This window comes from Eubalaena glacialis, chromosome 12 (genome assembly GCF_028564815.1).
Source record: "Eubalaena glacialis isolate mEubGla1 chromosome 12, mEubGla1.1.hap2.+ XY, whole genome shotgun sequence".
In the NCBI taxonomy this organism is placed as follows: Eukaryota; Metazoa; Chordata; class Mammalia; order Artiodactyla; family Balaenidae; genus Eubalaena; species Eubalaena glacialis.
In genome coordinates this window covers 32,917,672-32,934,378 of record NC_083727.1, presented here as the reverse complement: position 1 = coordinate 32,934,378, position 16,707 = coordinate 32,917,672, and the positions used below count along the sequence as shown (strand labels likewise).

At 37.5% G+C, this 16,707-nt stretch overlaps 1 protein-coding gene across 5 annotated transcripts in view; it reads left to right on the top strand.

Moving 5' to 3' along the window:
- L3MBTL3 (L3MBTL histone methyl-lysine binding protein 3) overlaps nt 1-16,707 on the top strand; it is a 119,659-nt gene that overhangs the window by 90,466 nt on the left and 12,486 nt on the right. For all 5 annotated transcript variants that reach the window (XM_061207728.1, XM_061207727.1, XM_061207726.1 and 2 more), the window contains one exon: nt 11,359-11,438. In XM_061207728.1, the coding sequence (XP_061063711.1) occupies nt 11,359-11,438 (80 nt within the window). The remainder of the gene's footprint in view (nt 1-11,358; nt 11,439-16,707) is intronic.

The following is a 16,707-nucleotide window of genomic DNA, read 5'->3' as shown; positions in this document are numbered from 1 at the left end:
TCCCGGACCAGGGATCGAACCCGTGTCCCCTGAGTTGGCAGGCGGATTCTCAACCACTGCGCCACCAGGGAAGTCCCTGATGATTTGTTTTTAATCCTTAAAACCATGACTAATGTAACATAAATTCATTTACCCAACTCAATGCCCTATAATGAGGGCATATCACTTGAGGAAATTTGTTTTAAGACAAATAAAGTACTAATTCACATAGTAATAATTACAGAAACAGAGTTCATTGACTCACAAGGAGGTAAGGATCCCTGAAGTTTAGATTTCAAAAGCTGAGATATTGTTTAAAATTTTAACAGGATACTCTGAAGGGCTGGCAGTTTCATCTCACAGGCTTTTCACTAACTTTCTGGGCTCTGGGCTGGGTACCTGGGTCCAGTTTCTTCACAGCAGAAAGACCTAGTTGGTTTAGATGATTTTTGTGGTCCTTCTTAACTCAAAATATTTGTAAGAAAAGAGTAATTTTTTTCCTTTCAGTTTTATTGAGATATAATTGACATATAGCACTGTGTAAGTTTAAGGTGTACAGCATAGTCACTTGGTTTACGTATATTGTGAAATGATTACCACAGTAAATGAACATCCATCACTTCACGTACATCCAAAAAAAAAAGAAAAAAATGTTTTTTTTCCTTGTGATGAGAATCTACTTTCTTAGCAGCTTTCAAATATACCATCCAGCAGTGTTAACTGTAGTCATCATGCTGTACATCTTTAGGACTTATTTATTTTATAACCAGAAGTTTGTACCTTTTAACCGCCTTCCTCCAATTCCCCCTCCCCCATCCCCTGCCTCTGGTAACCACAAGTCTGATCTCTAGAAAAGAGTGACGTTTATAGTGGATCTAACGATTCCAGGGATCTGTCTTCTGTGAGGATGTGAGCATGGTTCTTCACGTCATCACCCGTCATAAGGAGACAGTCTTAGAGATTTTAAGGTTTCTATCATAACCCATGGCACATGTTTGATATCTAAATAATTTTTACATTACATAGATTTTTAGCCCATACTGTCTTTTGATTCAGTGAATTCTAACCTGCCATTACTTCTCTGTGAATTAATATGTACACTTATTTGTGTTAAAGTTAAATTGCTTCAGGGGTACCAGCATTTGGTAAATGAGCGTTATATTATTCATGGTTTTGAAGACTTTGTTCAGATTTCTTCTCATCTTCAACTTTCCAGGTTAACTATTTTTATTTTATTTATTTATTTACTGACTCATTTATTTATTTATTTTGAGGCTAGTAGTAACCTGAGAGATTTGATTAGTTATATGTTGTCAAAGGAAACATGAGGGAGACAATCCCTTAATGATTCCAGACTTTTTAAGGTGAACATTTTTGACCGAGATTTTTTTTCGCTTTACTTTTTATGCTAAGTATTTTTAAGAAATGATTACAGACATCATGATATTCAATCTAAGCACTTCATTATGCATAAAAACAACATTTCCAAAATAGCCAAAATAACATCGATTTATTTACTTTTCTAAATATAGATTTTATTCTTTTAAATTTTTAAAAATTGGCTTCAGATTATTTTATTTTTTTTCTTCTCCAGGCAGTCACTAGTTCTCAACAACAATCAAAATGATACATGGTACTTTAGATATAAATGATCATGGGGTAGCAACACAGCAGATGTTAACAAATGAAAGGTTGTCAACAAAGTCTCATCTTAAGGCTAGAGGATGGTTGATTTAATGTAGAATTAATAGAGTTGAAGTTATCTGGCTTCTTTGCTGTAAGTGAATCTGTATGAACATATTTAATTACTTTTTTCTTTTTTAAAATTAAAAAAAAATTTTTTATTGAAGCATAGTTGATTTACAATGTTGTGTTAGTTTCAGGTGTACAGCAAAGTGAATTAGTTATACATAGATCCACTCTTTTTTAGATTCTTTTCCCATACAGGCCATTTCAGAGTACTGAGTAGAGTTCCCTGTGCTGTACAGTAGGTCGTTATTAGTTATCTATTTTATATATAGTAGTGTGTATAGCAAACATAAAATTGTTTGATCACTGATTCTTTCACCTGGACTTACGAATGAAATCGTGAGCTGTGCAAAGCTCTGAGAACAGTGACTAATAAGCAATAAGCCCTCAATAAATGTTAGTTTTTATTAGTGCTGTTGCAAGACGAATAGGTTGCTTATTTGTTTCACAATATTTATTTTATTTCAGAGGAGCAAAGTAAGGCTGGCCCATTTTTTTTTTTTAATATTCCTAGGTTAAACTTTGAGTAGAGAGCACTCAAATAAGATGATTCTCATAATGTCAGATTACGGTCTCTCCTCTTTTTCCATAATCATTGCTCATGTAGATGGAATTTCCCAGTCAGGTTTTAACACATTTTCTTTGCATCCTTCTTAACAATTTGCTAAAAATTGGTTGCCAGACTCTATACTTTTTTCAAAAAAAAAAAAGGCATTTGGCACAGCAAGAGACAGTTGCACCCCCAGAAGCAGACCTTGAGACAGAGATTTGATGGCAAGTGGTTTACTTGAGAGGTGAGGAAAACGCCAGGAGGGGAGAGGAGAGGTGAGACCGGGGAGGGAAGACAGCCAGTAGAAGCTTCATTGTCACACCAGCTACCACTGTGGACAGCGGGAACACAGCCCTGCTGGCGGCACTCTGGGAGGCTGTGTAAAACACACATCTCAGGTTTTCCCACCGTAGGGATGAGGGAGCTGAGCTATTTTAAAACACCAGTTCCTTTTCGGTCACGGAGCTAGGCTGCCAGGGGAGGAAGGATGAGTTAATTTCCCAGCAGGTCCCCTGCTGCACAGCAGGCAGAGCAGTCAGGGCCCCAGTAAATCCTGTGGGAAGGCAGAGCAGGTGAGAGGTAGGTAGGAGTCGGCCGCTGTGCACTGAAGGAGTAGCGTGTGGCTAGGAGATATGGGCCAGGCCCTGACAATGTCTGGTGCACCAGCCCATTCACCCATTTCAAATGCCAGCCGGTCCCCAGAGTGAAGTGTGCTGGTGTGGCTTGTGATCCAGGAGCAGACATAATAGGGCCAGATAAATGAACAATGCAAGGAATATGTGTGTCCTTTTCATACCATAACTGGTATTTTAAGGGCCAGTTCACAGGCCACCTGCTTGGGATAGACCTATGGACAACCAGTTTTCCATAGCAATGCTTCCCAAACCTGACTCCACGTCTGATTCCCTGAGATCTCTAAAATTCAGATTATGGGGCCCAGCCCAGCCCGCCAGAATCTTTCAGGCTAGAGCCTTAGGAGTCTGCATTTTAAAAATTCACTTGGGAGTATATCTTCCTGCTTAAAATTTTCCGCGACTTCCCATTACCCTTGGAATTAAGACGCTAATTCTGAACATGGCCTACAAAACCAGTGTTATCTGGCCCCTGCCAAACTCTCCAGCTTTTTCTCTACTAGGCTGTTTTTAAACTTAATGCTTCAGCCACCTTGGTCCTCAAACATTCTTTTCTCTCTACCTCGAACCCCCATTCCTACACTTTCCTAGCAAGTCTCTTACATCTCAGGCTCCAGGTTAACTCCCGTTTCCTTAGGGAAGCTTTATCTGATCCTCCAGACCGTGGGTCAGATTCCTCATTATTATGTGCTTTTGTGTCACACATCCCGACACAATTGACAATTCTGTGTAAATACTTTCTCCGAGTCTGTGTACTTTGCTCGATGATCAGCTCCACAAGGACAGAGGCCACGTCTTCTGCGATTCTGAGACACCCTCGGCACCAAGCACACTACCTGGCACTCAGTGAGGTTGGAAGGCCACCATGAATCATCCACCAGCCTTCAAAGGAGACGTTATCAGTCACATAACCTAAGAGGCAACTGCTTCATAACCTTCTTTTTATTCCAGTAAAACTTCCTACTTTCTCAACTTTGTAAAATCCCCACACTGGATATCTAAGAGGTAAATCCCCCAAACACATACCTACACTTGTATAAATTAGGGCAGTGTTTCCCAATCTGTTGTTTTAACTACCTGGCCACGTAGAAAATGGTACTGTGGAAACGACCACATTTGTATGACACAGAGGGCTGCCTCTGGCTGGCAAGAGCCGGGGCCACAGGCGACAGTATCTCAGAGCACTGGTACCCAAGGGTCAGGGCATCCTAGCTGGGAAGCTCCGCCCCACATTAAGAGGGCTCTATCCTGAGTCCTTTTGTGGGTGTGCTGAATGCTTGGGTCTGTTTTCCTACAGAGACTCGTCAGATGGGTGGTCAGCTGATGAATGAACTCCCAGTGTGTATTTAGATAGAAATGTGAGGATGTAATCCTCTCCCAGTTACCCATTCATTCATCAGATGCGTAAGGAGCGTCTGTGTTGCGTCTAGAGCTTTCAGTGAGATGTTTTCCTTACTTGGAAGAGCAGCCGCTCATCTCTGCCCTCGCCGTGCTCCTGGCAGCAAGATGGTGAGGCTGGGCTCTGCCAATCAGTGGAGGAGCTTTTCCTGGGGACCAATAACCTTAAGTCTCTATGTGTCTACAGCTGAGTAAAAGAAAGTTTATTTTTCTCTGTCTATCTGAGTAAAACCTGCGGGTTTCAAACTTTGTTTTGCATCAGAAGCATCAGATGCTTGTTAAAATCCAACCTTGGGGCTTCCCTGGTGGCGCAGTGGTTGAGAATCAGCCTGCCAATGCAGGGGACACGGGTTCGAGCCCTGGTCTGGGAGGATCCCACATGCCACGGAGCAACTAGGTCCGTGAGCCACAACTACTGAGCCTGCGCGTCTGGAGCCTGTGCTCCGCAACGAGAGAGGCCGTGATAGTGAGAGGCCCGCGCACCGCGATGAAGAGTGGCCCCCACTTGCCACAACTAGAGAAAGCCCTCGCACAGAAACGAAGACCCAACACAGCCATTAATTAATTAATTAATTAATTAATTAATTAAATTTTAAAAATTACTAAAAAAAAAAAAAAAATCCAACCTTGGAGGTACCATCTCCAGAGATACTGATTCAGAAAATGTAAGCTGCATCCCAGTTCATTTTCAACAAGCATCCCCAGGTGATTGGATGCAAGTGATCTATAAACCAGGCCTTGAGAATCATTACTGAATATAAAGACCCTTCTCCAGAGTAATACTTCACAATGTGTTACCAAATAGAGAACATCAGCGTCTATCCCACATAGTCTTATTCTCATGAAATATATTCTACAGATGCTTGTAATTGTGTTTCTAAATTAGGTGCTATCGCTATTAAAAACCACATAATGTTTTAAGGTTCCATGTTGTTTACGCCTGCTTAGGGATAACCACAGAAGTACAATAAAGCATTTAAAAAATACTTGCTAATGCTTGTATTACCTTGCAAGGCAAATGCCCATTACTAACCTATATCCAATGAAAAAATTCAATTCAGTTCTTTATAGGCCATTAAAACAGCTTTTCAAGTTGTAGGTCTAGTGTTTCTACTCTCAGAATTACATGGAGCACTTACAGGAATTGCAGCTTCAATCTAATTTATATATTTAGGATGAATCAGATTTGCCCATCTGTACCCATGAGAAGGGCCCTGTGAAACAGATGGGAATACAGGCTAACATAAAATATGGAACTATAAGCATGTATACATCTCTTTATTTGCAAAACTGTAAAATCTAGTAGAATAAAATTAATTTAGAGCCAGAAGTTCTAGAAGATTACAAAAGTTAATTAGGAATCTTCAGAAACTTTGTTTTGCTTCCTAAGGTTTTCTGGTCCTGAGGGCTTGATGTTGACTACTCAGAAAGTTCGTTTAATGACTAGTCATTTCCTGCCTATTGTAAAGCCTCTTCCCCCCTTTTGTTGATGGGCTGCCAGATATGGATTAGGAGCTGTGGAAATTTTCAAATATTCCAGTTCTTGGGAATCTGATTCAAATCTATGTCATTGTTTGTGTGCACCAGGGAGAAGCTGGGTTTGGGTTAAAACACTCGCAGTCCTGATGCCAACTGCTGTGACACAAGGCAACCATTCAGAGTGTAAGGAAGAGATGACCGTGTTACTTTTGATGCCTGGGAAGTTGTTAGAACAATATTGTAACGGAGTCTGATTTTCTCTCCTTGAATAGCACTTATTCTTGACTCAGGAGACTCTTTTATAAATAGCAGAAAAGCAACGATATCTGTTCTTTTTCCTATGACAGCAGCATGAAAGCAATGCAGTCCTGCTCGTCTTATGCTACATGATCTTTACTTCCCAGATCTCACCTTATTGGTTAGGGCTTTTCATTTTATAAGAGAATTGATTAATTAATTGATTAATTCATTTTACTGGGGAGTTTCCTTGGCATCTTGATAACATCCACTATTATTTACTTACTCATTATATTCCTTTCTTCACTAACATATGTTCCTTATGCTAAATTATAATTCAATAGCCTTATTAATCAAAATGTTTTATTCTTAGTCATTAGATAAATAGTAAACTATGCTTATCTCTCCTGGGCTGTGTTTACGAAAACTCTATTAAAACTATTGTTCATGTATAGTCTCAAAACGGATTTAGTTATAAAAACTCTTTATTCGAATGTTAACTGTAGACATGGAAGTTTTAATTGCACTGGTTCTATTTGCCATCTTTTCCGAATCCCTTTGAAGATGGTGACCTCCTTGTCCTGAAGCCATTAAGCACAGTTTGTAGGGGACATTTTGGAGACAATTCAGGTTCTCTTTTACAGTTCCTCTAACATACAACCTTGAGATTCCCATTCTCTGATTTTTTACCTGTGAGTGACCTCAGCCCAGAATTTTTTTTTTCAGAATGCTGGGGACATGCAAAGAGACATCCTTTTAACATTCAAAATAGGAAACCCTACATTTTTTACAGCTCTCAGTACATTCACTGTGTCCCCACTTGTTCCTGGGGAGTACAGGTCCTCTGCAGCTCTGACAAAGCCCCTATGAGACTAGAATAAGCTCTTCTGGAAAGAGAAGGATGGGGTGGTTTTAAGGTACGAGCCAAGCCAAACTCATGCTGGAGTTAGAGAGCTGGCTGAAATCCCTGAATTGAAGCAAAATAGTTGTTTCATATTGTTTCAATATTACTTTTAACAAACTGATGACTGATTGAAACATAACGGGCTAGGGATTGTTTTTAAATGAAAAATAAAATTGAAGAAACAGCTGTTGGCATTCAAATGCTATCCTGTTACTATGTATTTACTCTTCTAATGTTTGTTTCACTAATATTTACCACAAATCTCATTTGAGTAAGATAGTAAGACATCTAAAGCATGACACATAATTACAGAGAAAAAGAGAATGCTGACTCAAAAAGAAAACATTTTTCCATTTGAGTGTATTCCACTGTCTTAATTAAAAGCCTAAAGAGTATTCTTGAGTAAGATTTTAGTTATGATCATATTTCAATTCAGGCTAAAGAAATGCTGAAATAAATTGGTTGTTGAAAATTCTAAAATCCCAAGAGAAATTGCTGTGTTCCAGACACTTTTCTAGGTGCTTTTAGCTATGTTAGATCATTTAACCCTCATAATGCCTATGTGGGGTAGGCGCTATTATTACATCCACATTCAGCAAACAGACCTCTCTTGGTTACAGGTTACAGGTTACACAGCTAGTAAGTAGCTAGGCAGTCTGACTGTAGGCTGGCTCATAACCATTACTCTAAAGGCTGTTTTCAAACTTGAGGAAAAACAGGTTACTTAAAGAAAATAGGTGTCAGTAGATAATTTTATCCCAAAATATAAGTAATTCTTAAATAGTAATAGCTGCCATTTATCATGCTTCTACTTATGTGTCTGGCTGTATGCTAAGCACTTCCTATATATTGTTTTATTCAGTCCTCAAAAAGCCTGTGAGGTAAAGGACTTATCATCCTTGTTTTACAGAAGATGCAGCTGAAGATTAGGGAAGTTCAGTAACTTGCTGAAGGTCATATAGAACTTGTAAGTAGCAGAGCTGAAATTTGAACCAGGACTATTCACTTTCAAAGACCATCAAGACCACTGCTGGGCTGCTTTCTCCATGTTACGATTCAGCTTGTATTCCCTTCCTAAACAAAATTGTTTGTAATGAAAAATGTTGATCAAGAGGAGAAGATAAAGGAGTTTTAAAGTAGAGGAAAATTGTCATATTAAAATACAACAAAAATATTTTTGGTTGTCATTAAAAAAAAAAAATCTGTCAACAAGCATATCTTGTACTCTGTTCCAGAGTGTGTTATAATATTATCACAGAGTTTTGACATTGTGATATAAACATGTTTTGTTTATAATTGGAAGACTGTGCAGCTAGAATAACTTTTTGCTTGGGAAGTCGATATCCTAGATAAAGCATTTCATTTTTGCATAGAGAAAGAAATTAATCACAGTACCTATTCAGTGAGAATTAGCAGTGAAATTTCTAACCTTATAGGTGAGAGAAATATTGGTTGCCCAGTTGAGAAAGTGATTTTTATTTTAGATAAAATATAAAACAAGAATATTTGTCAGATTCCTCATTCCTGACCTTATCAATAAAAGACAGTTTGAAAATAAGATTATGACACCAGAAGGCAAGTTCCCTTTAACTGCATGTAACAAGGATATTTACTGTATTCTGGAAAAACACAAGGGTAAAAAAACAAATAATAATTAAATCTAATTATAGATTTTGGTGTCAGTAAGATCTGGTGCTATACTTGCCCTGAAAATTTGAGATTAACCTCTTTAAGTTTCAGTGGATATAACAACAGAACCTTCTTCCAGTGATTGTTATGAAATATTGGACATGTAAAGAACTCAGCCAATCTTTGGTGCATAATATGTTCTTAAGTATGTTAAGTTTTCTTATTATTACTTCTTATTAATACTGTTTCCACATTTCTGGATGTGCTTGGTCAGGATTCTGTTTCCTTCAGGGGTTCTGTTCATCCATCTGTTTCGTAATACCCCTTCTAACAGACTATTCTTATTGACCCCACCCCAGCTAAAGGAAGCATCAGAACCCAAAGGGGCTTAGTCACTTTTAATTTTAAGGAGTTAGCAAAATCAATTTATTAATTGGAAATAAAACATTCAATGAACATTTCTTGTGGAGTCCTGCATTGGAATTGTTTTTCAGTGAAGATAAATATCCATGTGTATATATTCCCAGGTTTATATGGGCTAAATTTAATGAAATATCATGAGTTAAAGTAAGGAAAGTAAGAACTGAACACGCTTCTATAATGAAGGAACATGAATATACAAGCAGAAAGCTTCTTTTTTGCTTCTCTTCAGCGATGGATTATGGCACATTTAGGATGAAGAAACTTTTGGGGTCAAACATCTTATTTTCCTTTTCTATCTCTGTTCCCTCCTAGAAAATGATCCTTTTCCTACATTTCTTAAAATAAGTCATTGGCATTGTATTTGGGCATAAGAATACAGAAGAACTTTCCTCATACTTAGGTCTTATAGCTTTAGTTTAATAAAGTTTACTTTAAAGGAAAATATAACATGCATTATTGAAACCACAAACATGTAACTGTTAATTATCAGTGGACAATTTCAATCATGAAAACTGAAATATACAGAAAATTCTAAGATATAATTTTAGCCTTTGGGCTCAGTTTGGTTTTTTGTTTGTTTGTTTGGGTTTTTTTTTTTTTTAGCCATTCATTAAAGCTTTTAGGCAATCTACAGTAATTAATTGGGAATTTATTTTCTTTGACTCCGAGAAATGCCAATTTTAAGTTATGTCACTCTAATGTGTGATTGTTTCTGATAACTATTAATATAGCCATCCACAAACCACTTATTTCAGTGGCCACAGTACTTACTGGGATAGGTTTGTGGGCTCAAAGATTATTATTTCCAGTTTAATATGAAACAAGTTCAGAAGATCACATAAGCTAATTTTAGCATAATTAGCTGATTTTAACATGTTGTAATTACCAAGTCTAACTTCAACACTGTTTTTACAGAGAAGACAGTTTTCTACTATCACTTCAACTAGTGTCCTTTCTCCAGTTATCAGCAATTTTCTTATTTGTTTTCACTATACCTCCATCTCCCCACTTTCTATGGAGTAAGAGCCTCCATAGTCATTAATTGATTTCTCTTGGAAAAATATTTTTTTATTGCATAATAACGGTGATTCTTCCCATTCTCAAATAAGCAAGTATTCTTCAGCAGTTGTGGTAAGTTGTTTTTAGTATGAAGTAAGCCAGGGAGCTCAGATTCCAGTGAAATTTCATGTGTCCCTGGAAATGATCTTTCTAGGAACTAGTGAACATTTTATTTATCTCATGCTTACTGTGTTGGCAGCATTGTGTTAAATTAGTATTGTTACAAAAAGGGAGTAAATTAGTGCCTTGGTAATTAAGACTATAGAACTCCTTTATATTTTGTTGGGATTTTGGTTTCAAAGGTATTATCCCTTTTCTTAACACCGAACAGAAGTGTGGTCTGAGTCTTCAAGAAACTAAGGATATATTTGTAAAGGTAACAGCATTTGAAACAACAGAACATCATAAGTACAGAGTATTATAGAGTATTATAAAGGATTTATTTTGAACCCTGAGAACGGAATACATTAGGTTAAAAATTTTAAATCCCTCAAGTTTAGTTTTAAAGAAAATATAAGTAGCCTGTGCCTGGTTTCCTTTAAAGCCATTTTTGTCGCTGACTTCAGGGTAAAGCTCTGAATTAGGATTGGAATGGGTCCATTCCATTTTAGAGCGTTCTTGGCATGGTTAGATTAGCATTAGTTCATTCCTGGTCAGAGAGAGGTGGAATCAGTTCAGCCTATGAATTTGACCTGATTAAGCCAGGAAAAGCTTCCTAGAATTGAGTTTGATTCTCCTGGGCAATCTCAGCCTCAATCTCAAATTCTGGAGCTGAGTAGTATATAGTGACTTGATTAAATGGTGTGGACTTTAAAACCATTTTCTTACTTAAAATTGTAGTCTTACCATACAGTACAAGTAAAATTCTTCATGAATACATGTCCCAATTTGAAGTTGAGCTATTCAGTAGCCACATTTTCCAGAATAGTTAACCTTAATACCATTCTTAGCTTTAAAATCTTTCTGAACAGTAAATGAAAATTGATAATGAGGAAAATGAACATTTATAGGTGTTTTTAGTATTAATTGCTTCTTAGTAAAACTGAAAATCCTTTCTAACAATGATATCATTTGTTTTTAAATTAAAAAAAAAAAAACAGTTGCTGAGGTGCAGTGTTGAGCCAGTCCTTTTTTTTCTTTTGTACTTAAATTTTTATTTTATTTTTTTATATACAGCAGGTTCTTATAATCTGTTTTATACATATCAGTGTATACATGTCAATCCCAATCTCCCAGTTCATCCCACCACTACCACCCACCCCCGCTTTCCCATTTTAAACGTTTCTATTACAAAATATTAAAACACCTATTTTTCTCAGAGACCAGCATGCTGATGATGTCAAAGAAGACTTTGAAGAGAGAACAGAGAGTGAAATGAGGACATCACATGAAGCCACAGGTACCCATAATAATCTCATATTATTGATGGGTATTACTATTAATACTCAACAATCAAAACTTAACTGGAATGTAGCAGTCCCTTTTATATTAAAGATAAACTTCGTTTGGTTGGTTCTGTTACCACAGGCAATAAAAGTTTATTGTTAGGATAAATCTGGTGTATACTCATAATGATATGGATTCATCTGTGACCTGTATTTACAGTCTCTTTCACATATCTGTACAATATTGTATATAAAGTTTGGATAAGGCATTCTATTTGGTCCTTGTCGTAAATTTTTTTGATATTGTTGATGTCATTTGCTTCATATGTTTCAGACTCATCTCAGAATGTGTTGAAATTCAAATAGAACTAATATGGTCTTAATCTAATACCACAAAATGAAAAGGAAATTGCTTGAACAAAAGTTTTAATTTGTATTGGAGAAAGTAATTTGTCTTACATCTTTGCTGAGTAGACATTACAGTGGTTTAACTGAACAATGAAGTCGTAATGACTGTTACTCACAGTATAGATGGTATTTATACTTTACGCATAGTGTTATAATTATTATTTATTTTTTATAGGAAAATGTTGTCCCGATTATGGTTTTAATGATTGTCCCTGGGACTTTGCTTGTCATGTGCTTTATTTGGTTTAGACTATTTATAAGATTGTAGAATGGCACCTAAGGACTGTTTGCCTATAATGACCTATTCCATAAGTGATGCTTTGATTTCCATATCTGATTGTCATAAAGCAGTAATTTATGATTAATTTAAAAGTTATATTCTCTGCTGTCCTCAGCATGTTTTATGGTGTTTAATCTTGCACCACATACAAACCCTTCAGATGGCCAGGATTTGCATCCCTGATCTACCACCTGCTAGCTGTGTAATCTTGGACATTTCATGGAATACCTTTCAGTGCTTGTTTCCTTATCTGTCCAGAAGGTTGATGATGGTAACTCCCTCCCACAGTTGTTATGGGGATTGAGTACAGTAACACTTGTAACTTGGCTTAGAACAGTGCCTGGCACATAATAAGTGCTATAATGTTTCTGGTCATTTAGAAAGGAAGAAAAACATTTAATTTACGAAGCTTTTGTCATCCGGGTATATCGGGTTCTTAATCAAAGGCTTCAGCCTTTCTTTGTGAATGGTGGTTAGGAGCACAGCCTTCATTCTCTTCTCAGCTCCACCAGTACTAGCTGTGTGGCTGGCTTTGGGAAAAGTATTTAACTCTCTGTTCCTCAGTTTCTTAATAGTACCCACATCACTGGATTATTATGAGGAATAAATGCATCAGTGGCCAAAGTATTAGCTGCTAGTGGTAGTAGAAGTAATAGCAGAAGTAGTAGTAGTATTGTGAAATGAGTGTCTATTGCATGGAATTATCTGATCATTGCAAGGTTTAGATAGATTCATAATAAAATCTTCTGGGCTCTGAACTTTTTGAGGGAGTAATAATTTGACAACCTTTTCAGTTTCTTCCTAATTGGTGATGTAATTCACTTTTCATTTTATTTGCTGAGCTGATTCTGATAATTTTTTTCTGAAAATAGTCTAATTAATGGAGAATTTCAGGTTTATTAACATGATATGCATGGTGTTCTCTCTTCTTCTGTGGTAGTTTTATGTCTTTTCAAACTTTGTATATTTTTATCCTATTTTTTTTTATTTGAATTGCCTGAGTTTTTCTGTTTTACAGTTCTTTCCAAAGAAACATTGCTAGGATTCATATATAACTCTTTATTATTTTTGTCACCCATAAAACCTACAGTTCAATATGCATATTTTACTTACTGTCTTATTTTTCATTAGTGAAAAGGAGCCTCATAAAAACAAGCTGCTTTGAGAATTTTTGCACATATGTTCCTAAGTAAGATTCGCATATTAATATCTCTTCCAGTTTTAGCCTCCTAAAATGAGTTTGATGACTTCCCTTCATTTCCAAATTTTTGAAACATTTTATAAAACTTTCATAAAATTAATTTTTACTGTAGTGAAATCATGTTATGATTGTCAGCTTTTATTTAACTGCTTTCTTAGCTTTAGATTTCCTTTCTTTCTTTTTTTTTTTTGAAAATTTTTTCCAGATTCATGTTGTATGGAAAAGATTTGAATTTCACTTCCTGACCTTACCATTTAAGAGTTTATTGGTTGTCTTTCCCTGGACCCCATGATCCTTCAGTCCAAAATGAGATCTTATGGTGTCTGAGGGCTCCTGTATCTTGGTGATGTTGGTGATATCTCAGATCCTAGTCAGTGGGTGGATGTGTTTAGTTTTTTCTGTCCTCCTGCCTCTCAGGTCTCAATAGAGCCATGACCTAGTGTCTCAGATTGGGCTCTCTGGAAACAGACATTGAGAGTGTTGTGTGCAGAAGGTTTTTGGTGGGTACTCTTGGGAACGATACCAATGAGAGAGTGAGAGAAGCAACAGTGGGCAGACTGAGCTGTGATGCAGTTACAGCAGAAGCCTCAGTCGATCCCATAAAGGAGCTCCAGTTGACCCTTCCGAGTTATCCCGAATTTAGGCATGAGGACCAGGCCTTTGTATTGACCAGTCCTTGGATGTTGGCTGAGAGGGGCCGTGTCCTTGGGCAAGGAGCCTCCCTTTGGCTTAGGGCAGTTCCTGGAGAGGGAGGTAGCTCTGAGGCATCATCAGTCAGCAGGTAGGAGAATGAATCTCTGGGTTCCGAAGGGGGAGCCCACCACAGTGTCCACTACACCTAGCTAGTCATTTGGTCTCTGACTTTCCTTTAAGAAAAATCAAACAGAACTGAAAAAAAACTGAACAACAAACCAAAACATCCTTTCACATATGTGGGATTAGGCCCAATTCAATCCAATCTTTTGGTTTTAGACAATGAATCTGGCTCCTAAATTCAGTCTTCTTTCATTATTTTGCCTGAGATGTCATGCGCTTTATTTACTGTTTTTTTTTAGATCCAGGATTTTTTTTTAATCCAGAAAAATTCCTTCAGTTATTATTTTTATTATTTTTTAAAAATTTATTTATTTTTTTATTTTCGGCTGTGTTGGGTCTTCGTTTCTGTGCGAGGGCTTTCTCTAGTTGCGGCGAGCGGGGGCCACTCTTCATCGCGGTGTGCGGGCCTCTCACTGTCGTGGCCTCTCTTGTTGCGGAGCACAGGCTCCAGACGCACAGGCTCAGCAGTTGTGGCTCACGGGCCCAGTTGCTCCGCGGCATGTGAGATCTTCCCAGACCAGGGCTCGAACCCATGTCCCCTGCATTGGCAGGCGGATTCTCAACCGCTGCACCACCACGGAAGCCCCTATTTTTATTATTACTTTTGTTCTTTTCTCTTTTTTGATTGGTAATACCTTTTACTCTTGGGATAGATCCAAAGGATGATATTCAAAATATTTAACAATTGGTTTGACAGCCAACATTGCACAGGACAGTTAAAACAAACACCAGCCTTAGTGCTGGAGCAGAGTTTGGAAGCTCCCTGCTGTACTTCGTTGCAGCATCTTAGGGAAGTCCCTCAAGGGCCTGACTGCTGAGGGTGGAGGGGACTATTACCAGCCATTATGGAGTATTTTAATATTTCAACAGCTTATGCATTTTTTGATATTCTAGACATATTTCTCAAGTTGAAATGTCTTACTCTAGCTCTGTCAAGTCTACTAGTTACTGCCTTTAACATGAATTTTAATAGTGGTTTTTATTTTCCTTTAATTTCCTGCACTGGCTTGTTTTTTTCTTTTCATAGCCTGTTTTGTTTTGTAGAGGTCATGTTCCCTTGTGCCTTACTAAAATCATGAAACTCTTCTGTCAATAAATCAACGCTCCTCTCCCAGTGTTTTGTAGAACTTATCAGAGGCCCCTGGTGATTGCTTTTTATTTTATCATTTTTGAGTGCAGAGAAGTTTCCCCAGGTTTTTTGTGAAGAACACTTACCCCGCAATGCTCCCATTTGGGTGCCAGTAGAATTCCTCTTTCACACGTGAGCCTGAGGGTCGGGTAGATATGCTGAGCCTAGTAGGTGCTCATCAGTGTTCATTCACAGTGCCATTCACCAGTGGTGGAAGCAGCCCTTCCCAGATCTGACTTGGCTGGGGGGTGGCATAGGGGATAGGAGAGAAACCTTCTTGCAGTTTGTGCACTATTTAGTATAGAGGAGTCTGAAAAGAAGCCACCCTGTATTCCTTATAGCTAGTAGGATTTAAGATTCAGTAAGCCCATGAGAACTATTTTGTTTGGAGTCTTAGAGCAAATTGATTTTTAAAAACACTTCCCCCTAAAAAAACATCTTCCTACCTTGTTTCTTCAGTTAATTCAATTTAATTCCATACAACATGTGTAATTATGAGCCTTTTTGATTTTTTGATGATTGCCACTATGCTACCGAATTTGACCTTTGGGGACCTTTACTGAATACAATGCATCACTTTTTTCTTCTTTTTCTTTTTGTTGGCTTCTGTCTCCTTTGCCTGAAAGATAAACTAATTCATTTCCTCCATTGTAGGAAGGCCCATTAATAAAGGATCCTATAAATTGACCTTCAAATTTAAACTCCTGTATACCTGGGAAACGTGTAATTTTCTTTTCCCTTCTGCAAACATTCTCTCTCACGGGTGCTGATACGCAGAAAGAGTTGAATTTTATTTTGTAATGTACTAGATTCTCACTTGAAAAATCAGGCTTGCTTTTTGCTTCCATAGCAATTGGTTTTTATTTTGGTTGTTAACCTTGAAATGATCCTCAAATATTTTTCACGCCTGAGTTTAGGATCTTGGAGCTAATTTTATCCACATTCCTTGATGCTGTGATCCATTTATTTTACCCAATCATTGTTATTGTTCATCCTTTTTATATTTAGTCACCAGTTAGTAACTCCATTAAAAAAAACTTGGTTGACAGATGTATCCCATTTCTTCTGGCTTTTTTTCCTTTCACATTAAGAGCATTTTTTTATAGACTCATGGAATATTAGCTTAAAAGGGTCATTGACTCCTTTTCATTTTTGCCTTTTTTTTTTTTTTTTTATAGTTTTAGTTTCTGAAATCATGTTATAATATCACTTTTTTTTTTTTTAAACTTTTGGGTTTATTTTATTTTATTTATTTATTTATTTATGGCTGTGTTGGGTCTTCGTTTCTGGGCGAGGGCTTTCTCTTGTTGTGGCAAGTGGGGGCCACTCTTCATCGCGGTGCGCGGGCCTTCCATTATCGCGGCCTCTCTTGCTGCGGAGCACAGGCTCCAGATGCGCAGGCTCAGTAATTGTGGCTCACGGGCCCAGCCGCTACGCGGCATGTGGGAT